This window comes from Leguminivora glycinivorella, chromosome 14 (genome assembly GCF_023078275.1).
Source record: "Leguminivora glycinivorella isolate SPB_JAAS2020 chromosome 14, LegGlyc_1.1, whole genome shotgun sequence".
Taxonomy (NCBI): Eukaryota; Metazoa; Arthropoda; class Insecta; order Lepidoptera; family Tortricidae; genus Leguminivora; species Leguminivora glycinivorella.
In genome coordinates, this window is record NC_062984.1 from 12,046,514 (window position 1) to 12,071,155 (window position 24,642).

The 24,642-nt window shown below is 45.6% G+C and overlaps 1 protein-coding gene across 1 annotated transcript in view; it reads right to left on the reverse strand.

Moving 5' to 3' along the window:
• The window catches only part of LOC125233205 (protein eva-1-like), a 128,374-nt gene that overhangs the window by 11,848 nt on the left and 91,884 nt on the right, over positions 1–24,642 (reverse strand). The window contains exons 7-8 of the mRNA XM_048139115.1: positions 19,144–19,236; positions 13,161–13,325 (exon numbers count right to left, since the gene is read on the reverse strand). Of these exons, the coding sequence (XP_047995072.1) occupies positions 13,161–13,325; positions 19,144–19,236 (258 nt within the window). The remainder of the gene's footprint in view (positions 1–13,160; positions 13,326–19,143; positions 19,237–24,642) is intronic.

The following is a 24,642-nucleotide window of genomic DNA, read 5'->3' on the forward strand; positions in this document are numbered from 1 at the left end:
GCCAAGTATGTGCTAGCCCTGCAGTGCTCTACAGAGTCAGAGTAGATGCCACTTTCAATCTTAAGTCATTGTCTATGACAGAAGGACTGTTGTTCATATGTAGTGCGAAAAGCTTTCCCTTCGTATTTTTCCGGAAACGTTCGTATTTAGTTCAGACTGACTGAAATAACATGACACAAATTTAAAACTGGAAAATGTCTGCCTTGGGTGAGACTTGAACTCACGGCCTCTGGATCGATACTCCAGCGCTCTGCCAACTGAGCCACCAAGACTTCAACCAAGCCAGCGAAATTTTTCCACTACTAAGGTAAATGGGACCCGTAGCGACATCTACCGTAAGAGTGTTAAACTTCTTAAACGGCAACCGGAGTTCCAAGTCATATTGGAAATTCACCAGTTACGATGCGCTAACCATGCTAAATTTTAACTTCTGATTAGCAGAAACGTCTGCAATCGATGCCACTAGGCTTAGAATAAATTTAAAAGTGGAAAATGTCTGCCTTGGGTGAGACTTGAACTCACGGCCTCTGGATCGATACTCCAGCGCTCTGCCAACTGAGCCACCAAGACTTCAACCAAGCCAGCGAAATTTTTCCACTACTAAGGTCAATGGGACCCGTAGCGACATCTACCGTAAGAGTGTTAAACTTCTTAAACATCAGTGGCATCGATTGCAGACGTTTCTGCTAATCAGAAGTTAAAATTTATAACATGACACGTTCGTACGCTTCCGTACAAATACAAAGGAAAAGCTTTCCGCAGTACATCTGTCGCATATAGGTTAAGTTATGTCTCTATTTTTATTCTTTGTCGTGTTTTATTTGCTTTTGTGTTGTATTTTTGTGCCTGTTGTATTGTCTTTTGTGTGTCTTAGCATGTACTAATAAAACTACCCTTGCATGCTACTAATTTTAATAATATAGATTAAGTTAATCATAAAAACTAACACTGTATCATGATTGGTTATTTGGATTAATAAATACATTCGCGATGTGTAGCGCGCGAAGTGAAAGGGGCGGAGCTACACGGCATGGAGGGGCGCGCTGTTACATAAGCACCCACGCCGCCTCCGCTCCCTCATGGAAAGCCACTCGGACCTCACTGCTGCTCGGACGCTCCACCCATCTCCAGCACCAGCTCATCCAGCCGTTCTTTCCTGTGTGAAAAACTCGCCGGATCGCGCCCGGCCTTCGCCGGAGGGGAAGCCCGCTGCTCGTCACGCTGCCCCGCTTGTCGACTTAGCCCCAGACCACCGGTTTAGGTTCCGCTCAAACGGTGTCACCTAGACTAGGTCTGGAAGCTAGGCCCGACCGGCGGCAATGCGTCGCACCCGGCCCGCCTACTAACACCGACTGAACCCGATGTCGGACGATCGGCCGTTGCCCCCCCCTGCCCCCGCGGGGCGGGTGGGTACTCGGCTCGCATCGTTTTCCGATCCACCCGCAGCCGCCGACACGAAGCTCCCGACCCCCCCCGTTCCCGCGGATAGGGTGGGTAGTTCGAAACGGGAGTTTTGTCAACTACCGACGGAAAAATTGCCGAAGGCAGCCGACCGCTCCGCCGATGTGGAGAAGGACGGTAGCCAGGCGAGCGGTTTTTCCGACATACCGCAAGAAGCAGACGACTCCACGGAACATGTTGAGGAAGTTATGCACAACATCATCAACAGCGCCGCTTCACCTGAGCCCACCAACACGGCCCCCGGCCGCACTTTTTCGCCGATCCCGATGGAGGCCTCACCCGTCGAGATACTGAATCACGCTAGTATTCTGGTATCGAGACTGGGGAGTTGGGGTATATGCGGCATCCATTTTTCACATGGATGTGCACATTCCTAAGACTCCAAGCCCTCGTCATCGGCGAAGAGGTTGAGCTGAAACCCCAAGACGCCCCGCTGCACCGAATCCTCGACGAGCTTGTAGCGCAGGACTTCTTCAAGCCCCTGAAACTGAAGAGGAAACAGGACGACAGCCCCCCAGCCACGCAGGCCTTGAAGAGGACTTGCAACAACATTTCGCCGCCGACCGACCCGCGGCTCCGCGCACGCCAAGGAGCCGCCCAGCAGCCCACACTCCCATCTGCAGCAGCCCCCAGCACCAGCTACGCCTCAGCCGCGGCCATCCCTTCGGCCCCAGGCTCCCCGACGACCGCCGGGCCCGTCGAAAGCAAGGCTGCATGCAACCAAAAAAAAAACAACACACAAAAAAAAAATAACAGCACCCAAAAAAATAATACACAAGCTGTCAAAAAGAGCAATGACAGCACGCAGCCTTGCAGCGACGGCGACATGGAGGGTAGCAGAGTTCCCAAAAAACTCAAATACCCACCCATCGTCGCCGACGTACTCCCGAACTGGCCGACGGTCCTGGCGGACATCGCCGCGGAGCTGGGAGAGTCAGCGAACGCGAAGCCGAAGGGGGAAGGGGTGATTTTCACCCCGCACTCCGACACCGAGTACCGACTCATCATCCGGCATCTAACGAAGCTGGAGAACGAGTCGATTGCCGCCATCAAAGCCGCCAAAAAAGAGGGGAAAGCCTCTGACGTCACCAAGCCGCTTTTCAATATCTACGGGCTGGAGGAAGAGAAGCGGTTCAAGGTGGCCATCAGAGGCCTCCCAGTGAAGACTCCGATCGAGACCCTAAGCGCAGCCCTGGAGAAGCTCGGATATCCCGTGGAGTACGCGAAGCAGATCAACGCCAGGGCGGGGCGCTCGGGCTGCATCTACTTCGTGCAGCTCAAGGGCTCCGCCAAGGAACACGCGGGTATCTACGGAGTCAACGAGCTTCTCCACATCCAGGGGATCAAGGTGGAGGCATGGAGGGGGAAGAAGGGGCCCCCTCAGTGCCACAACTGCCAAGGTTTTGGCCACTCCTCCCACGGCTGCCATCGCGAACTCGCCTGCGTCCGCTGCGCCGAGCCTCACCTGGCGAACCAGTGCACCAGACCCCGCGACCAGAAGGCCACCTGCAAGAACTGCGGGGGCCCTCACCCAGGCAACCATCGCAATTGCCCAGCCTACAAAAAGGCCTTCAGGCTGTGGAAGGCCGGGAAGACTGCCCTCCTGGCCCCCCTACGCCCGGGCCCCACCACCAGAGCTTCGGTCCCTACTCCCACGGTGGAAGAATCGGCGCCAGCTTCATTGATGGCCCCGGCCAACCCCCCCACCCAAAGGGGGGCATCAGCAGCACAACCAACAGCTGCAAAGGGCTCCAAAAAGCCAAGAAACAAAAAGAAGAAGAAGACCTCTCCGCCTGAAGCCTCCTCTGCCAAGCCAGGACCAGCCCAGCAGAAAAAACCAAGCCCTGCACTGGCTTCCACCTCACCGCCCACCGCCATGCCCGAGCTCGCCGCAATAGCGGCCCAACTTGCGCAAGTGGCCAAGGCGCTCACAGATGCCCTCGCCCATACGCAATCACCGTAATTACACAAAACTTACGTGTGATCCACTGGAATGCGCAGGGGCTGAAGTCCAAGATAGGACTCGTACGCCGTTTCGTCTTGGCACAGAACGTGGACGTGATGCTGCTGAGCGAAACTTTCCTGCGCGCCGACGCCCCCCTGAAGATCCCCGGCTACGTTGTGTACAGGAAGGAGGAGACGCAACAGAACGGCACAGCGTACCGTGGCCTGGCAGTACTAGTTCGGAGGTCCATCATCCACCAGCCGGTGGAATACCAGCCCCTCGACTCTCTCTACGCCCTGGGAGTCGACATCAGAGTCTCGGGCCACGACCTCCGACTGTACGCCGTCTACAGACCAGGCGGCCCCCCTCGCCACCTCCAACGAGACCTGCTGAAGCTTCTAAGTCCCCCAATGCCGATCCTCCTGGCGGGGGACTGGAACGCCAAGCACACGGCATGGCACGCGTCGAGGCAGTGCTCCGCTGGCCGTGCTATCTACAACGCAGCAGTGGACCACAATTTCGAGGTGTCTGGACCCGAGGAGCCGACGCACTACGACGCGCACGGGGCAGACATCCTTGATTTTGCGGTCTACAAAGACATCACAGCCACCATTCGACAAGAGGCCCTCCCCGACCTGCCATCGGACCCGCCCGATCCTGCTGACGCTGGAGGACCTCCCAGTCCAAATCAACCCACGACCCGGACGCCGCATCTGCTGGGAGACTTACGTCCAAGCCATGGAGGGAAACCCCAGACCATGGCGGTCTCCTCAGCAGAAGAAGTGGAAACCGCAGCCACAGCCATCACCAGCGACATCCAGGACGCACTCAACACCGCAGCGCACACCACCCGGCGAAGCAGGAGAATATCTCCCCTGCCTCAAAGGGTGCTGGACCTCATAAAGCGCAAACACGTCCTGAGAAGAAGATGGCAGGTGACTAGATGCCCTACACTCAAGACCGAACTGAACTCCCTGGTGAAGAGAGTTCAGAAGGAGCTGAGCGAACACGCAGCAACGAGCTGGGAGAATCACATTGCGTCCATAGACGGTGATGTTCCCTCCATTCACCGTCTATGCCGTCAACTCGGCACGACGCAAGACTCGATTCGCCCACTCAAGGACTCCCAAGGACACCCAAAATACAAGGCAGAAGATAGGGCAGAAATCTTCGCCGAATGCCTAAGCCGACAGTTCCAGCCGAACCCAGCCCGAGATCACCAGCACGTCGCAGAGGTCACCGAACACTTGGAGAGATACTTCCAGCAGCCGCTGGCAGCAGAAGACAACCCGGTCTTCTTCACCCCCGGCCAAGTGCAGCGAGCTCTCCACCGCTGTAACCCCAGGAAAGCCCCGGGCCCCGACGAGATCCCAAACATGGCGCTCAGACACCTGCCGCAACACACTGTTGTGGCGGTGACGCGCCTGTTTAACGGGATCATGCGCTCGGGCCACTACCCGACACCGTGGAAACTTGGTCGGGTCATCATGCTCCCAAAACCCGGAAAGGAAAGAGGAAGACCGGAGAGCTATCGTCCGATCACCCTGCTGAGCACCCTCTCCAAAGTGTTCGAGAGACTACTACTGGGCAAACTCCAGCCCTATGTAGAGCCCCGCCCAGAACAATTCGGCTTCCGGGAAGGACACTCCACGACGCTCCAGCTGACCAGGGTCATACACATTATGACCGAGGCCATGAACAAGAAGGAGTTCACCGCAGCCGTATGCCTTGATATGGAAAAGGCCTTCGACAGAGTGTGGCACGAGGGACTTACCTACAAGCTGTCGAAGACCGAAGCACCCAGGCGAATTGTCAAGGTGGTGGCCTCCTTCTTGACAAACCGCCGCTTCCAAGTAGCAGTGGAGGACGCCATCTCGGAAGAACACCCGATCCATGCGGGAGTTCCACAGGGCAGCGTACTATCACCGACCTGTTACGCCCTCTACACCGATGACCTGCCAGTCGAACCAGGAGTCAAGCTGGGCCTCTATGCTGATGACGCGGCACTCTTTGCCACGTCAATGAACCCCAAGCAAGCGGCCAAGAAAATCCAGAGGTCCCTTGACGCACTGCCCGACTGGCTATCCAGGTGGAGGTTATCGATCAATGTGGGAAAGACCCAGGCGCTACTCACCGGCAACACCAACAAACCGCCGCCACGTCTCCGTCTCAATGGAGAGAACATAGAATGGGCGCCGAAGATAAAATACCTGGGAGTCAGTATCGATCGGCGCCTATCCATGAAGCCCCACATCGACGACGTGATCAGCCGTGCGAAAACTGCCAGAGCCAAGCTGAAACCCATATTCCTGAGCAACCTCCCTCGCCGCACGAAGCTGGGGATAGCGAAGACATACATACGGTCCCGCCTGACGTACGCAGCGCCTGCCTGGTACGCGCTGGTGGCAGAATCCCAGAAGAAGCGTCTGCGTGCGCAGGAGAACATGACCCTACGCATGATAGTAAAAGCCCCCCGCTACGTGCGTAACGTTGACATCAGCCGGGGACTAAACTGGCAAAGCCTGGATGCCTTCATACGCAGCCTATCCAAAAAGATGTTCGCGCGCGCTGACATCTCTCGGCACCCACATCTGCAAGGGATCGCGCCTCTACACGCCCGACCACCGGAGTTCCAGTACCGCTGCCGGCAGCGCCCACTCCCCAGGAGCCTGGCGATGCCCGAAGAAGAGTACGAGGAGTAGAGACAGAAGAAAAAGAAGAAACATAAGCCATGAAAGGCCACCCTGGCCTGACAAAGCTTAACGCTACCTGAGCCCTTCAAAAGGGCAATGAAAAGACCCGCCCACTGTCGTGGGCGGCGGCAGAAAACCGCCAAAAATCCAAAACCAAGGATGGAAAGGCCACCGATATCCTCATCTGAGGAAGATCGATGAAGACTCGTTCGTTCGTTCACGCTGCGTTCTGTAGCGTCCGCACATAGGCGATAGGTAGGTCAGTGATAGTTAGGGACCCCCGCGTGTGCTAAAAAGAAGACAGCAAGAGTACGAGAAGAAAAAGATGTCCGAAGCAGGAAGAAACCTTCGTCCCCGCAATAAACCGGGCACGGTTGCCCCCGCGTCGTCAAATCCGACTCCGTCGTCGGGTCTCACCACCTCGGCGGAGACAAATACGTGGAGCAAAGGCACCGGCGGCAACCCAGACGAAGAGCGTGTAGTCAGTGATAGCGAATCCGTAGAATTCGACCACACGGTTAGGAGTCGTGAAGGCACATTGGTCGGGCAACCAATCGCGAGTAAAAGCCGCGCCGCGCCCGCGAAAGGTAGTCGCGCCGCGTCCGCGAAAGGTAGTCGCGCCGCGTCCGCGAAAGGTAGTTGCGCCGCGTCGCAAAGGGATAGTAAGTTAGCAGTTCTAATGGCCGAGCTCGAAGTTCGTAAAGCCGCCTTGGTTGTTGCTCAGAGGCAGAACGAAACCGCACAGATTAAGTTGCAGATTGCGCAATGTGAAGCGCAATCTGACTGTGCGAGCGTTTCGTCGGCTGCTCACGAGCGCACCAAGAGTTGGGTAGAACGACAGGCTAGGCATACGGAGCTCGCGAAAACCGAGAATGTCATTCCCGCGCCGACTAGCAAAATGGAAGTTAAGCCCGAGCGTCCTAAACCGTACGGTAGTCATTTCGCGCCGATAGTCCACAAACCTCCTGAGTTGCCTAGCTTCGACGGCAACGTAACAGAATGGATAGCTTTCCGCGCGGAATTCAACGACACTTCGCCTATGTTCAGTGACGTAAACAACGTGAGTAGGATTAGGCGTGCTCTCAAAGGAGACGCACGAACGGCAGTGAAATCGATTATGTATACTGTTCAAGACCCGCGAGTGATAATGGACGCGTTAGAGCGTCAGTTCGGCGATCCGGACGAAATAGTGTTAACCGAATTGCATAGTGTTAAACGTATGCCACGTTTGGCAGAAGACAATAGTAACATTGCGTCGTTCGCCGCGCACGTAGCAAACGCCGTGGCTACAATAAAATCACTCGGGCAGGACAAGTATCTACACGCGCCGGAATTGGTCAATAAAATAGTTGACAAATTAAGTTTAATAGTGCGATATGAGTGGTCGAAATACAGACGTGCTAATCCCAGTTCCCCAGACCTCGTCGCGGTCTCTGAGTTTTTAAACGAGATTAGCATAGCCGCGAAGCGCATTATCCGTAAACCGACGCATAAACTGAGAACCGCCGTGCATACGGTTTTATATGAGCACGAGCCTAGGGCATCTGGGCGTCGAGCCCCCGAATACACGCGCGATATCAGTACCGGTTCGGAAGAATCTCGCGACGCACGTCCGCGTACGTACGATAGAAAAAGTCATGCTAAAGTAAATCCGCCTATAGTAGCTCAAGTGAAGCACCGCGAACATAAAAAAAACCGTGGTCGCTTCATCGAAGCCTAAGACGTACAACTCCACCCCCGTCGCGCAAAGTCACGCTTGCGCCATATGCGCTAGTAGTGAGCACAAAAACGTGTCGTGCCCTAAGCTTATCGCGGCCTCGGTGGCAGAACGTTGGGAATTAGTTAGGAGCTCGAAGCTCTGCTTTAGGTGTTTAGACTTGACTCACCGTCGACCTGTTAAATGCAAATACGTCGCGTGTGGTGTAAACCAATGCGAAGCGGGTCATCATAAGTTACTACACGGACTGAGCGCGGTCGCCCCGCGAACGGTAGTAATAGGACGGGAGCAATTAATACTATCTCGTGCGCGCACACGTATTTAAAAGTCATTCCTGTAGAGGTATCTGGGCCGTTAGGCACAGTGCAAACCCTCGCGCTACTAGACGAAGGCGCGGAAATGACGTTAATTTTACACGAAACCGCTGATAAAATCGCACCACGGGTCAGAGGTCAACCTCTCGACATCACGGGCGTAGGCGGTGTAGTGAGCGATCAAGATTCGTATACTATGCAGGTCGCTATTCGAGGCTTTTGTAGTCGTCATATGGAAATCATGGAGGCCGTTACGATTAGTACGTTCGGAGTAGGCGTGCAATGCGTTCCGCGTAGTACGGTCGACAAGTGCGATCACTTGAAGGAAATCGCAGACGAGCTGTGGTATCCGCCCGCGAAGCCTACTATTTTGATAGGACAGGATAATTGGCATCTAATTATCACGCGGCAGATTATTAGCGGACCGCCACATCTTCCCGTAGCTAGTCTCACGCGATTAGGCTGGGTTCTGCACGGACCAGATAAGACGACCCGCGCCGCGGTACATTTCGTAGGGCACGCTAGGCCTAAGACCGCGGACGACGAAGCCGTCGAATTAATGAAGCAGCATTTCGATATCGAGGCGTTAGGCGTGTCAAAGCAGCTGCCTAGGGCCGACCCGGATCAACGCGCGTTAGATATTTTAAGGGCAACGTGCGAAAAGATACCGGGGGAGAATAGGTATCGAGCGGGACTATTATGGCGGAGCGACGACGAAACTCTCCCAGACAATCGCGCGCAGGCGTTAAAACGGTTATATAGTTTAGAACGAAAATTAGACCGCGACGCGAATCTTAAAGCCGAGTATTCGAAGCACATGAACAATTTGCTAGAGAAAGGCTACGCGGAGAAAATGGACTCGCCCCCGCCCCCGACTCGCCCCGGGCATGGTATCTCGCGCATTTCCCGGTTTTTCATCCGCAACGTGGAAAAATGCGTCTAGTTTGGGACGCAGCGGCTATGGCCTACGGCAGGTCATTAAATAGCGCGTTACTGGCCGGGCCAGACTTGTTAGAGTCGCTATTCGGAGTATTGGTTCGCTTCCGCGAGGGAAAAATCGCGGTAATAGCGGACGTTAAAGAAATGTTTCTCCAGATCGAGATTGTGGAACAGGATCGGGACGCTTTACGTTTCGTTTTTAGGGGGGAGGACCGCGACGGACCGCCGCAGGAATATAGAATGAAAAGGCTAATATTCGGCTCAGCGTCGTCACCTACCACCGCGCTGTATGTAAAAAACGAAAACGCGAAAGAACATAGTGCAGAGTTTCCGATCGCTGCGGAGAAAACGATCAAAAATACGTATATGGATGACATGTTGATAGCACTCGACATGAGCGAACAGGAAGCTAGGCGCGTTGTGAACGATGTTTACGAACTGAACATGCGCGCGTCGTTTGAACTTCGAGGTTTCGCGTCGAATCATCCGGAGGTGATCGCGGACGTAGTCAACAGTAAGGAGGAGACTACGGTCATAGGCGCTAGCGATAGCGAACGCACGCTAGGCTTAAAGTGGAATCATAAACGCGATACGTTAGGGTTTAACGTGAATTTTAGGAACACGCCCGAAAACGTACTCGACGGCCGCGAATTACCCACAAAAAGGCAGGTCACGAGTAGTGCGATGTCCATATTCGACCCCATAGGTTACATTAGCCCCATATCAGTGCTAGGTAAAGCGTTAATGCAAGAGATATGGCGCACTGGGATCGGTTGGGACACGCCCATTCCCGTTACGCTCGCGCCCGCCTGGCGTTCGTTTATAGAAAACGTACAGCAGTTAAAACAGCTCGAAATTCCTAGACACGTACCCGCGTACAACCGCGAAGCGCACATGCATGTATTTTGCGACGCTAGTGAAAAAATATACGCCGCGGCCGTGTATCTGGTTAGCATAACGCCCGAGGGAGAGCGTACGTCCGCGTTAGTAGCCGCAAAGGCCCGCGTCGCGCCTCTTCGCGTAGTTAGCATTCCGCGAATGGAATTACAGAGCTGTGTGCTAGCCACGCGTCTAGCAGATACGATAATAAAAGAGTCGGACTACGTAATTAAGGAAAAATATTTTTGGTCAGACTCGAAGACGGCACTCGCTTGGATTCGCTCAGACCCGCGTAAATATAAGACGTACGTCGCTCATAGGTTAGCTGAGATAGAAAACACTACCACCCCCGCTAACTGGCGATGGGTGCCTAGTGCCGCTAACGTAGCGGACGACGCCACTCGGGGCGTCCCGGCGCATTTTGGGGCCGACCACCGGTGGTTCGTTGGGCCAGAATTCATACGGAAAAGCGAGTCTTATTGGCCGGTAGAAAAAACGCTCGCGCCTGTCGCAGACACGGGCGAAGAGCGCGCAGCGAAAGTAGTTTGCTCGCTAGGCGTTACTAGGAAAACGTTCGACTACCTACCAGGTATAAATAGGTTTCCGCGTTTTAAACGTTTAGTTAGAGTCACTGCTCTCGTTCTGGTTGCCGCTGAGGCTTTCAAAGCCTTATTGCTCAAAAAGAAAACGGAAACAGAAATGAACAATGAACATATCAGACTGGCGGAGATATTGCTCATTCGTCGGAGTCAGCACGCGTCATTCCCGGAGGAAATTAAGTTGCTGGAAACTGGGCGCGCGCTACCTAAGAAATCACCGCTGCACAAGGTCGCTGTGAAGCTGGATAAAAACGGGATCATCACTCTGAACGCGAGGATCGACAAAGACGTCCACATCCCAGTGCTGCACGCGAAGGAAGATTTCACGAATTTGCTGATATATCATTTTCACGCTCTGTACAATCACGGCAACCACTCAACCGTCATTAACGAGCTGAAACAGAGATATTATATTATCGGGCTGCGCGGCACAATACGATATATTACAAACAAGTGCCAATGGTGTCGGACCTATAAAGGGACTACCCTCAAAGTTCCCGTAGGCGACTTACCAGCAGAGAGGCTCCAGGCGAATCAACCGCCATTCACTGCCGCCGCCGTCGATTTGTTCGGCCCGATGAATATTACAATAGGCCGCCGCCGCGAAAAGAGATGGGGAGTGTTGTTCACTTGCCTCACAACTCGAGCTGTACATCTAGAGCTTGCCGCCTCCTTATCGGCATCCTCCATGATACTATCACTAAGAAGAATGATAGCTCGACGCGGCGCGCCTACAGTTCTGTACTCGGACAACGCCACTAACTTTTACGGCGCCGAGAGAGAACTAGCGGAAGCTAAGAGAACACTGCCTGACAGCCTGAAGCCCTTCCTGTCCGAACGCGAGATGACCTGGAAGAAGATTCCACCTGGAAACCCCTCAGCAGGCGGCGCGTGGGAGCGCCTGGTGGGCAGTGTTAAGACCGCTTTAAAAGTGACACTGAAAGAAAGAGCTCCTCATGAAGAAGTTCTGCACACGCTGTTGCTAGAAGCCGAGCATATAGTCAACTCGAGACCGCTGACGCCAGTGAACCCAGACCTCGACGACGAAGCTCTGACGCCGAACCACTTTCTCATCGGCCGTTCGAGCGCGCTGTCGCCGCTAGGCGTGTTCACCGACTCCGTGTTGACCCTATCGTCATGGAAAACAGCTCAGAACTTGGCCGATCACTTTTGGAGGCGCTGGATAAAGGAATACCGGCCCAGCTTACTCCCTCGGTCGAGCGCTCATCAGCAGGTGCACAAGCTACACGAAGGAGACATAGTGATAGTGGCCGACGGCTCTATGCCCCGCGGAACTTGGCCTAGAGGTGTAATCACACAACTCTTTCCCGGCCCTGATGGCCACGTAAGAGTAGCCATAGTTCGTACCCGCGCAGGAGAAGTACGTCGCCCAGTTTCCAGGCTTATTCCCATATGCTCTGTCCACTCAGACGGTGTTAGCACACGCGGGGGAGATTGTCGCATATAGGTTAAGTTATGTCTCTATTTTTATTCTTTGTCGTGTTTTATTTGCTTTTGTGTTGTATTTTTGTGCCTGTTGTATTGTCTTTTGTGTGTCTTAGCATGTACTAATAAAACTACCCTTGCATGCTACTAATTTTAATAATATAGATTAAGTTAATCATAAAAACTAACACTGTATCATGATTGGTTATTTGGATTAATAAATACATTCGCGATGTGTAGCGCGCGAAGTGAAAGGGGCGGAGCTACACGGCATGGAGGGGCGCGCTGTTACATAAGCACCCACGCCGCCTCCGCTCCCTCATTCCGCTCACTACGCTCACGAGCATAACATCTTAACATGTCTTTACCTTACTAACCCTGGTAGCCCTGGTAACCCTGGTAGCCTTGGTATTGGTAGCATGGTAATTGGTACGAGGTTCCTGTCAGCGCGTCTACAAGCTTCTACGCCGGTCAACGAGCGCAGTCCTGCACTCCACAACATCTGTCATGCTTCATGACATGACTGACATACATATTATTATATTAATAATAGCAATTATGAATAGTTCTTTATTTAACACAATGATTTTTTTTCATGCACTCGAAGCTTATGTTTTTCGGCGTATGATAAAAATACATAAACTTATTTAATACTTAGGTATATACTCGTATATTTTATTTGATAGCAAAAATAATAGCCAAACGTTTATCCGTTTGCATCTCTCACACGGAGATTATTATAAAAAAAAAGAAATATATTTTTGTACTAAGTATTTAATTTATTTAAAGTACGTTAAAATACGTCTCATTACTTGTTTTATTTTATATACCGTTTTAGCTTAGCTGGATTGTACGGCATAACAAAATGTCTAGGAAGATAACGTTATTTAATTTTCTGAGTTTTAAAGGTCAGCGCTCAGTCGCTTTATAAAGTCGTAAAATAACCCTTACCATCACTTGTACCATCTCTCTCAGGCTAAGGTGAAATGGCGGGCGCACTTACGGTGTTAGTGTAATTGGCTGCAGTGGCCACGGAGTGTTGCGGAAGGCTGATTAGCTGCCGCTGGCGCGAGCGGCACTGCCACTTTACCCAACCATCGGTCCTCGATCCTCGAATTCGTCTAGAGATAAAGGTCAGTGGCAAAGTAGAAAAGAGGAAATCCTCACCATCATGTGTACCATCTTTCCCAGGTTTGGGAAAAGGCGCGGGCTCGCTTCTAACGATGCTAGTGACATTGGCAGTAGTGGCCACGGAGGGTCGCGGAGGCACGGCAGCCACCGCCGGCGCGGGCGGTACTGCTGACTCCCCCCACCATCGGTCGTTGGATTCATCTGGAGATAAAAAAGTGTTGAAGCAATTTGTTTTCATGTCGGTTCGGATTTCGAATAAATCAAATAAAATGTCGAAATAGGCAATTTATGCGCAGTTTTATTAAATCCATAGACTGTACGAGTAGAAACCCCTAGAGGACGTGACTCACGTGACCTACACTGAGAGAAATTTGCATTGTGAATTTAACAAGTTCGACTTGTTGCGGTTTATCCGTTTGAATCAGCCAAACGTATGTTTAAAACAATATGTGTCAGGTTGTTTTTATAAAATCGACTTGTTGATTCAAATATATTGCCGATTCAAATGACAAGTAGCTTGTTGTTTGAACCAAAGAGCACGTAGGCGCTATTTTAACCAAAAAACTTGTTGAACGAACATGAAAACTGTTTGTATTTTCCTCAGTGTATGTGACGTCATCCTAGCACTACTTTTCCATTTCGACAATATATGACGTATTATAGCTACAAATGATCACCAAATATTCATATAACCTTCATAAATTTAAAAAAAAAGCGGCACCACGTTACGGTTTAAGAATCGAGTAGAGTGGCTACGTGTATCCGTATCTTTCAGTATATACATACATACATACATACAACCTGTTTTTATTGAATACCGTTAACTTTAAGGGAAGATTCTTTAGATCAAATACAATTAATGTCTCTAAGAAACTAGCGTCTTAACTCTTACGGTTATCGAGTTATTAAAAAAATATTAAATTAAAGATAATTACTGAATACGTGCGTGACAGCCTTTACCAATTCTTAATGTTATTTGTTTTGGCATGTGCCGTCAATCACTTGACACTAACTTGAATGTTATTCTTAAGGGTCTCTCACACTAATAAATTCATTTATTATGTATGAAAATGATGAAAAAAAAATTTTTTGCGAATTTAACTAAAAGTGATATACAGGGTGGTACCTGATAATGAACCTAGCTACGTGTCGAATTTAACGAAAAACAAAAAAAACACGGTGTATGTCATACCTTTCATGAGAGTGTACACTGTACATGATCACATAAGCTTATTTGAATCCTGCTTAATACCATCCGTCTATATTTTTTTCTGTCTATACTTAAAATAGAGCTAGTGCTTTCCTACTCGTATAATCGTTCCTACTGTTTATTTAAACATAGTAGCCCCAACTTGGACCATAAACTCAAAGAGAATGCTTAAGCGCTTGCGTTGTCTAGAGACGAGAGCAGGATAATCACATACAAGCTCCTCATTACCTATAGTATATTATTAAACTGGAAGCTCAGAAAATGATACGAACATAAAATGAGACAAATTAAATACGAGCCAAAGTCAGATAAAGACGTCATTGACAGAGTTTTAATTCTTATTTATTTTACGAAAATACACTCTCTGAAACATCGTTGTATTTTCAGACAATTATTTCAATTAAAACTAAGTGATCTTAGGCTTATTCCTCATTAAGATTTCCTACAGTTCAAAATCTCGTTTTAGAGAAACGCTAATTATTTTTTATTCAAACAACTAACGCCGTGGCTTGCGTGGGCGACGGTCGCGCGATGGTCGCGCGACGGCGATGCGACGCATACGAAATCAAATCTTATCGATATGGAAGCACGAGACGTGACGGCGCCGGTCGCGCGACGGTCGCGCGACCGTCGCCCACTCAAGACACGGCGTAATTCTGTCATATAAAATATCTTCTTTTTTCTCAGACACTTTTGTCAGAGTGGTTTTTGGCGTTTTGGCTGTTTTGTATGTTTCTTAATTATTATTATTATTTTAGGTAATTACAAACATAAATCTCTAATTAATTTACACAGTATCGTCAAACCAATAAGGTTTGTCTCGATACCTATTCCATTCCGCGGTAGATGTTGTACAATACAACAATCATATAATTATGTAGGTATTCATTATACATATTATATAACAAAACAAGAAACCGCCAACATTGCACTGAGCGCAAATAGCATAATGGACAATAGCGAATATTACGAAAAACTCTATGTTTTAAGAATATGATTTAGTAGGTATGTGTGATAAATCCTATTGCAACAAACACACAACCAATAACTTAATAAAATTAGTCTCCAAATCTTTTGTACATGTAGATTAATCACAAAAGTTACCAATTTTAACTACGAATAACTAACGAATTGGTAATCAGTGGAGTTTCCTTTCTGAACCACATTACTTAGTTCCCGATCAACTTTAAGAAACACAGCTACCTAAAGTAGTCGAACCCGGCAAACGATAAACTCATTGATGTTCCGCAGACAGCAATCCAGTAAATCGCTTCAGGTCGAAGCGAGGAGTTTTATAGTGAGGCAATAAAGGTGTTACCCGCAATAAACTCTGAGGATGAAATTACTCGGGTCTGCCAGCCTAGCCGAAATGGCAATCGTTGATGCTACGTGGCTATCGAAACGCAGTCTGGCTCTGTCGCACCACTAAGAACGATAGGGACAACTAGCCACGATACGCTTACGAAGCGTCAAGCGATTGTGACGGCTAGGTCTGTATTGTCTTCAGTGGCTGTATTCGTTTCGAAGTTTGTAATGTACGCTTTTACGATGAGGCAACATCTACTGCTATTTGTGGAATTAGCTACAAGATTTTTGTGAGTTATCGTTTAGTGATGGCACAAATGACAATTTCTGTGATTGATAAATAAAATAGAATATAAATACATTAGAATTGAGGCGCTATCTAATGAAAACCAATATTCTATTTAGGAGGATTCTGGTAATAAAATTCTTGTAGGTACTGACAGTGCGTGTTACATGTTACAACTCTAAGGGCCACTTGCACCAACGAAAATGGAGGGTAAACCCACTATTTTACATGGAATCTGACAGATGACAGCCCACTAACCCTGAGTTAAGTGATTGGTGCAAAGAGAATCTAGTTGTAATCCAGATAAGAATAGTTGTGTAGAGGTGTGTTTTTTTTCTGATGAAAAAGTATCCTCAGCTTCAGTCAATGTTGCCTATCATCTTTGTTACAAGTGTTACATTTTACGCTTTCTCCTGGCAAGTTTTCAAATTTTTCTGCACCGTAAACAACTACTTAAATACGTGCCGAGACCACGTAAAACTCGAGACGAGCTCACTCAACCTCTCACGTGTAACGGAATGTGCGGAAGCCAAGCGCAAGTTGCCAATTTAATCAACATATGACTTTGACATATATTAAAGAGCCTTTGGATGGAGGAATTTAGTGTATTTACTCTGCTAACTGGGTCGCACCTCGACTCATGTTCTTAGTTGTCACTTGGTTATAACTTAGCCTGCGTAGCCAACGTGGGAATAGAGAATACTACGGGAATTTACTTCTGCCAGAATGCAGGATCACACTTACATAACTATAGACTAGTGGCTCTGTGAGCTGTAGACCTCGCGAGGACAAGTTTTTGAGGGTTTTCAATATGATATTGATGCATTAAGCTGGTTTGTTTCCAGAGGACTCGCCGCGTGTCACGTTTTATGTGTTGCTTCCCTGTCACACTCATGTGCAGCAAGTACGACAAAGGGGTAATACGATGAACATGAGTCGCGATAGACCTCCTTTGATGCGCTAGAAAGACGCGCCTTCTGGTACGCGGTCTGAGCGCGTTGTCAAGTAGCTATCAAACAGACATAAATGGTTTCGTTTTCGTAGCGAAAGCGACGGTCACGGTGGCTAGGCGCTGTCACATAAAATATATACCTACATGCGTACACGTGCCAAGGAGCATTTTGTTGTATAGGATTTGTTATGTGGCACATTACTTTAAAATGAATATACCTGTAAAATCAAACTTAATAAATACGGAATTGTTAAAACTTTGTCAACTGTATCTATAAAGGCTACATCGTCGTCGAAGGTCTCGTTAGTTCTATTGTGTTTTCTTAAGATGTGCAGTATGGCGTACAATTTTAGACTTTGTAGTAGGAGATAGTGGAATATATGATTGTACAAATGAAATAACTTGAAACTAAATTTTACCCTACAAGAGTTTTGGCATATTTAAGCATTTTATGTTCAAAGTGAGTCAGTTACATAAAAAGTGGCGAATTCTATTATCGCACTTTATATTATGTTGTTTTGAATACTTATTTTAAATGTGTTCGTATTTCATCAGCTTAATCTTATTGCAATTAGGTTGAATTTAATATAATATTATTTATATTGTAAAGGGTGTTTGTTAAAGATTTTAGCAACGTGACAAAAGTTTTATACTTCTTTGATTTTTAAGGTGCTTTTTTTTATTTTACCTAATCGTACTAATGGATTCCACTGAGGATCATCAAGAAAGTGAGTGGAAAAGAAATTAACCTTGTATTAGGAGAGCGGTAATTACGCGCAAAATATATTAACACGAATATGTATTGTACTTATAATCAATTTTCATTACAAATGATTTGCCAATTTACGAGTAATATTGACATGACAGACCACTAAAACTCAGCCACAAAAGTGGCTTCCACTACACGATATACAATTAGCCTATTTTAGGAAATACAAATACAAATCATTTACGCAGGAAAACAGCTATGCAGTATATGTTCAAAATTTACTTTAGTACATTTTAGTACCTGGAGGCCTAGCACTGGTGGCCTAGCGGTAAGTACGTGCGACTTTAGTTCCGGAGGTCGCGGGTTCGAACCCCGGCTCGCACCAATGTCATTTGATATTTGCCAGTCGCTTTTCGGTGAAGGAAAACATCGTGAGGAAACCGGACTAATTCCAATAAGGTCTAGTTTACCCTTCGGATTGGAAGGTCAGATGGCAGTCGCTTTCGTAAACACTAGTGCCTACGCCAAATCTTGGGATTAGTTGTCAAAGCGGACCCCAGGCTCCCATGAGCAAATGCCGGGATAACGCAAAGAGGATGATGATGATGACATTTTAGTACCTATTTATATTCATAATTTACGTAACTCAACTATATAAGCCCGCATCAACACTTCACCACGTCAGGGCAAAAGTGGATTAAATGATAAAAGGCTCGCAAGGATCCGCCGGCTCCTCATAATCTTGCTTTATTAGCTCTAAGTTCTGCCTTTTCGGCACATTATATTATTAAGGAAAATCTGCTATGAGATGTACTTTGATCTAAATTAGTCGTTTTTCCATACCTACTATTTGATAATATTTTCGATACCAGACTTCATCTAATTAATAAGTACAGTCAGAGTCAAAAATAGTCGATCTAGTAACGCTTCAGAAGAATCAGAAGTAATCACTAAACAAAAAACATAGAAAACAATATATTATTAGAAATACATAATTGACCACGAACTGTACAGAATTATCTACATACATTTAGAAAAAATATTCAGGATGTTATATAGTTTTTTTTGATCCATTGTTTCATTACCTACTATTGATGTTGACTGTACTGATGACGAATTTAACTGGAATAGAATCAATATGTGTAAAATATTTTGCCATAGTTAAAACTTATCTCATTTTGTCCCGTGTGTGTTGTTGATGAGTACAATCTTCTAATAATTATTTTGCAATCCCAAATATTCACTAAACAAAATTATTAAGTAGGTACCAATCTCTAACAACATTTTAAATAATCGTACATAGGGTAGTTTAGCCGGTCCAAACGACGCCGTCAAAAATTATTAATATATGTTTGTACCTAAGGATGATAATAATGTGATAAACTTTTAAAATATTCACCATACAAAATAAGTACCAATCCTAAAATGATCGTGCGCACTTAAATATATTCTAAATTAACTTCCTCCAGAGCGCCGACTCCTAACTTCAAATTCCTCACGCCCCAGTGATTTTGCCTACGCGGCTAAAACGTCAAAAATAATTAAAAGACCACTCACCGACATCGTCATGTTCGAGCTCCGATACGTCGTGAGCAACCTCGTCCTCCTCGGGAGCACTCTCGTACCGCTCCTTCAAAACCGTCCGGGGCACTGCAACCGAAAATACTCTCAACCAACCTTGTATAAGACTCACATTTTATTAAGGATAAGCTCAAGTGGACTCCTTGACACTTAAACGTTAATTTTAGACGGGGTTAGGGGCTGGTATCTTTATTTTTTTTTATGTTTAAAAGTGAGTTTTACGAGGACGCAGGATTGACATCTTGGAGAGACGTGTCGTTGTCATGCGCTACTGGTTTTATTATTATAAAGAAATCTCACGTTGAGTTATTTTGGGCATCTTGACACCTCAATGTTTAGATTGCGGGGCCAGTTATTTCCTATTTTGTATGAATATTTAAAACGTTCACAGAAACTCACTCACTATTTAATGCATTTTTAACTTCTAAATTGTTAGGGCCACTTGCACCAACGAAAATGGAGGGTTAACCCACCATTTTATAAGGAATTTGACAGATGACAGCCCACTAACCCTCAGTTAAGTGGTTGGTGCAAGTGGGCTTTAAACTAAAAAAGCTTGAGCATTTTTATGCTATTTTTAAAAGCACCGCCATGAGTCCTTTATCACAGATTTTTGTTTCCGGTTTATGTACCAAAATCTCAATCTGCATTAAAACTCGTCAGATTCTTTCGCTTTGGTGGTCCGAAAACAAATATAAACTGACGAAACCATTAGTTACTTTTTTATTACTCTTTAACTAACTGCTGCTAATAAAGCAGTTGAAACTAAAGAATTTTAATGCAATTTTCAACGCTTTATTTAAATAACGCTTAATTATGGTTTGAAAAGGGATAGACTTTATTCTTTTCACGGATACTATGAGTATGTAATTTGTTATAAATTCACTCGAATGCTGTTTTTATAATAATTTAGATATGTACTTATGTAAAATATCAAGTTCACTCTTCAGTTTGACAAAGTAGACTGTTTGAAATTACAAAATATGAGTTGTCATTAATCTCAGTTCTAATGATACCTCTTCAGTCGTCACTCAACGAGCATAACGGTTAAAAATGTAAGGATCGACATCCAAAGGACTAAATTGCACTTGAGAACATATCTAATGTATTACAAAGATCTGTGGAATATCCATGTTAAACTAGACGTAAACAAGTTGAATTCAAAAAGCATTGTCACGTGCATTTATCGTGAAAGATTTATCTACAGTTTTCTTCCGATCTGTATTTTTCAACTTGGCTAGACTTTAGTACTGCCGAAGCTCTGCAAGTGATGCCGCGAACCGTGATCAATGGTTCGCTTCGCAGCAAAAGAAAGCCTAGGCGAGTAGGCATTCAGTTATATAAATCTAAGGCGCTTATTGTGAATCTATCATCTTTGTAGACTGGGTTCTATTATAATCACAGAGCTATTGTAAGGATCTGCCAGAGTTCCAAGTTGGTATTATTCGCGAGACTATTCAAATTTGGTGAATGTCGATTTGGGAGATTCGTAGGTACATTATCTCTTTTTTTAACCCCCGACGCAAAACGACGGGGTGTTATAAGCTTGACATGTCTGTCTGTCTGTTTGTGTGTGTGTCTGTGGCATCGTAGTTCCCGAACGGATGAACCGATTTAGAGTTAGGTAGTTTTTTGTTTGAAAGCCGATTTTTGTGCAGACGTGTAAATGGTGTAAAACTACGTAAAACTAAAAAGCCGTTGCATACGATATTATATTCCTGCCAATCTTTCATCAATACTTCAATCAATATTTGTTCTCAGCAGGTCAGCAAATAACAGCAGGGCGTGATTTAAATGTACACTAGCTATATACTTCATAATATTGTCTTCGGTTACCGCGATAGTTACTTATGAAATAAAACTATGGAAACGGGTTTAATTATCGCGTATAATGAATTTACGATTCATCCCGACGTTTCGAACACTTTACAGCATTCGTGTTCAGTCACCCGTTGACCACAAATGATGTAAAGTGTTCGAAACGTCGGGATGAATTGTAAATTCATTATACGCGATATAATCCGTTTCCATAGTTTTATTTCATAATATACTTAATTTTTATTGATACCGCTTTTCATGGATTGTAATAACTGCAACAAAATAAGCAAAGGCTTAAATTGTTTAATAAAGCATCATATTAAAATAATAGGTCAAACCGTTCAATTATAATTTAGGCTTTGAAAACGTTCAAACAGCAGACTAATCTTGTTTGAAATAATTATTTAGTCTTGCTATAAATACGTGCGGTAGGTACAAGCTAAAAAGAGAATCAGAGAGAGAAATATATTTTTCAGTACAGACTGTGTTTTTTTACGCACTAGTGCGAGAAGTGGTTCATTATATGCCAAGTCGAAACTTCAGAGGGCCATCTGTACTGTAAAACGTCGTACGATACACGTGCAAAAAGGAAATTCGTAGCTCGTGTCGATTTTTTCGCACTTGTATCGTAATGTACTAATTATGCAACAGGCGTTTAAAGTAGGACTCAGTTAAACACCGTTGCATACAATACTTTTTCTACGACCCTGCACTTAGTTTTTAATAGTTTTCTTGAATAACTTTCGTGAAATTCACACTGTTTCCTGTATTCGACGTAAAGGTTTGCACTGTCAGTTCAGCTGCCCAAAGCCTTCCCGCGCACGCGCGCAGTATTGTTATAACAATGCGTTGCCATGGTTACAGAGCCAAACAATGCCTTTTCAGTTTTTTCGATACTGCGCGCATGCGCGGGAAGCCGGCGGACGCTGGCTTTGGGGAATAGACTTTTATGTAGGGTTTTAAAGATCTATGCACGACCCTGTAAATAGCCGCCTTTACACAGTCGCTCTATCGCGCATTCCCGGAGCGTACAGGATAGCGCGCGTTTAAGCCTGTGCGCGCAATCGCGCGCGATTGCGTGTTGTTGGTTTTTAAGTTTCACGTTCTTTGGCGCGTGATTGCGCGTCGAAGTTTTTGAGAACGAAAAGAGCGTGCGTGTAAAGGCTAATCGTGCGCGATATACTGGTTATTATTGTTTATTGTTATTAATAGTATCGATTTATAAAGAGCAAGTAATTCAACCACTAATTATTTAGTCCACGAGCGTGTGTCCGCCATCTTGCGCGCGCGAATGAACGTACGTGTAAAGACAACCTCAACCACGCGATTGCGAGTCCGCTCCAGCGCACGCAATCGCGCGTTCTTTCCTTCCCTTCCCGTCGTCTTTACACGCGCATTCTTTCATACGCGATTGCGCAATCACGCGCGATAGAGCGTCTGTGTAAAGGCGGCTAATGACGAATAACAGTTCGGGAGTAGAAAAAGTATATTTTATTCTTACCCATTTGCTTTTATTGTTATTAATGCTAGACTGACATATTACTAAATACTTATAATATTAAATCCTCGAGCGAGTAGGACCAGGGGCGGCTTACTCCGCGATTCTATCGCCGCGCTACAAGTACATGTCGGCGGCCGCCAGTTCGCGGCCCATTCAGTGCTGACGACCTTCGCGCGGCGCAATAAAATTCAATGTCGGCTGCTCGCGTGCGGTCCGTTTGTTAATGTAGGTAAGAATTTAGAACGGCAGCATTTTGTGAACATCAAAAGAGTGAGCCTTCTGTACTTGTACTATTATGTATTCTGTGATAGGACGTGAATTATAATAGTGAGGGTCGTCCGACGAAGAAAAACGATAAAGTATATGAATTGATATAAATTGTTTACTAAAGTTTTTTTATGCCAACATTTTCGTCATTCAAGTATATAGGTATTTTTGTAATTTTTTAAATATATTGAGTTGGTAAACTATTTAAGTAATACCAGTCATAACATTTGATATACGATTCATTTGGAAATAGCATTTTTTTGGCTATAAATGCACAGTTTATTTTTAAATCCACAAACTTAAATCCCTTAATAACGAGTAACTAAATTAAGCATCATTTTTTTTATTTTACGACAGCGATAGTTGAGTGTGTTTTACAACAGTGTTCAGTGAGCACAGGTCTAGATACGTGCTAAAACATCAGGTAAGTCTTACATTTACTGATAAAGTAGGTACACAAAAATAATGCCAACTATCAATCTCAATTCATTAAAAGTTCTCGTCACATCCTTCTAAACTTGTGTGTAAAGAAACAGACGAATAGACATTTTCAAATACATACTACCTCGATATATAAACATCACAAACTCACGTCACTGTATTCCCTAACGGGGTTGGCAAAAAACATGAAACTAAATTTTGAGTAGGTACAGATGGTGTTTTTTTTACGCACTAGTGCGAGAAGTGGTTCATCATATGCCAGGTCGAAACTTCGGAGGCTCATCTGTACTGAAAAACGTCGTACGATACACGTACGAAAAGGGTGTCCTGCCGTTTCGCCGAAAAACGTTTCGTCAAATTTCATTTCCCAATAATCAGATCGCAAAAGTTTCATTTCCCAAATTATTGTTTGGCAAAGGTATGTTTCGCAATGAATTTGTTTGGTCAAATTATCATTTGGCACAATTTTACTTAGTCAAATTTTATTTAGACAAAACTTTATTTCGCAAACGTTTTTAATGGCAAAACTTATATCCCAAAAACATGTTTGGTCAAAATATCACATCGCATATTTCGAAAATATTTAGGCATTTGCATTTTCATTTCTACGGGATCCATTTAATTTACCGAAGATTTTTTTGTCAAATTTTGCCAACTACCCATTTGACAAACTTAAATTCTGTCAAATGATAATTTCCCAAACTTTTTTACTGTTTCATTCCTAAGTGCTTCAGCTGGACAAGAAAAGTTTACTCAACTTTATTTTTGTCAAATTAATTACTGGACAAAATTATTTTGTCAACTATTTTTTTGTCAAAAAATGTTTCTTCAAATTATACCATGCAAAACCACGTTTGACAATAAATATTATAAGGCATAAATGTAATGTAATAATTTTATTAGTATTGTAACAGAAAACTCGTGTGTGACAGCGTCAGTTTAGGTGCGACGACGAGCGAAGCGAGGAGGAGCGTGTTAGGTTGACAGTGAGCAAACCGGAAATGACTTTTTAATGTAATTAAATATTAATAGAACATAATGGTCTTGAAAACATCAGGTTTCTTTTTAATAAAATGTATCCGGACATGTAAGTGAAAATGTCATCCTTGACATTTGCAGCAAGAGGAAAAAAAGTACGACATACACATTATTTCACACAAATCTTGGACACAAAGTATAAAATCAACAAACTAATTTCTAGTGCGCCATTTAACTACAATTTATTGGGAAATGGAAACTTTGCCTAACAATACATTTGACTAAATAATATTTGGTAAAATGAGATTTGACCAAGTAAATATTTTGGGAAACAAATACTTGCCAAAAAAAGTTTTGCTAAATGTCAATTTGCGATAAGTTGTTTTGCCAAACGTTTATTTGGGAAATGATAATTTGGGAATAATAGTTTGGGATGTGAAACTTTGGGAAACGTTTTTTGGCGAATCGTC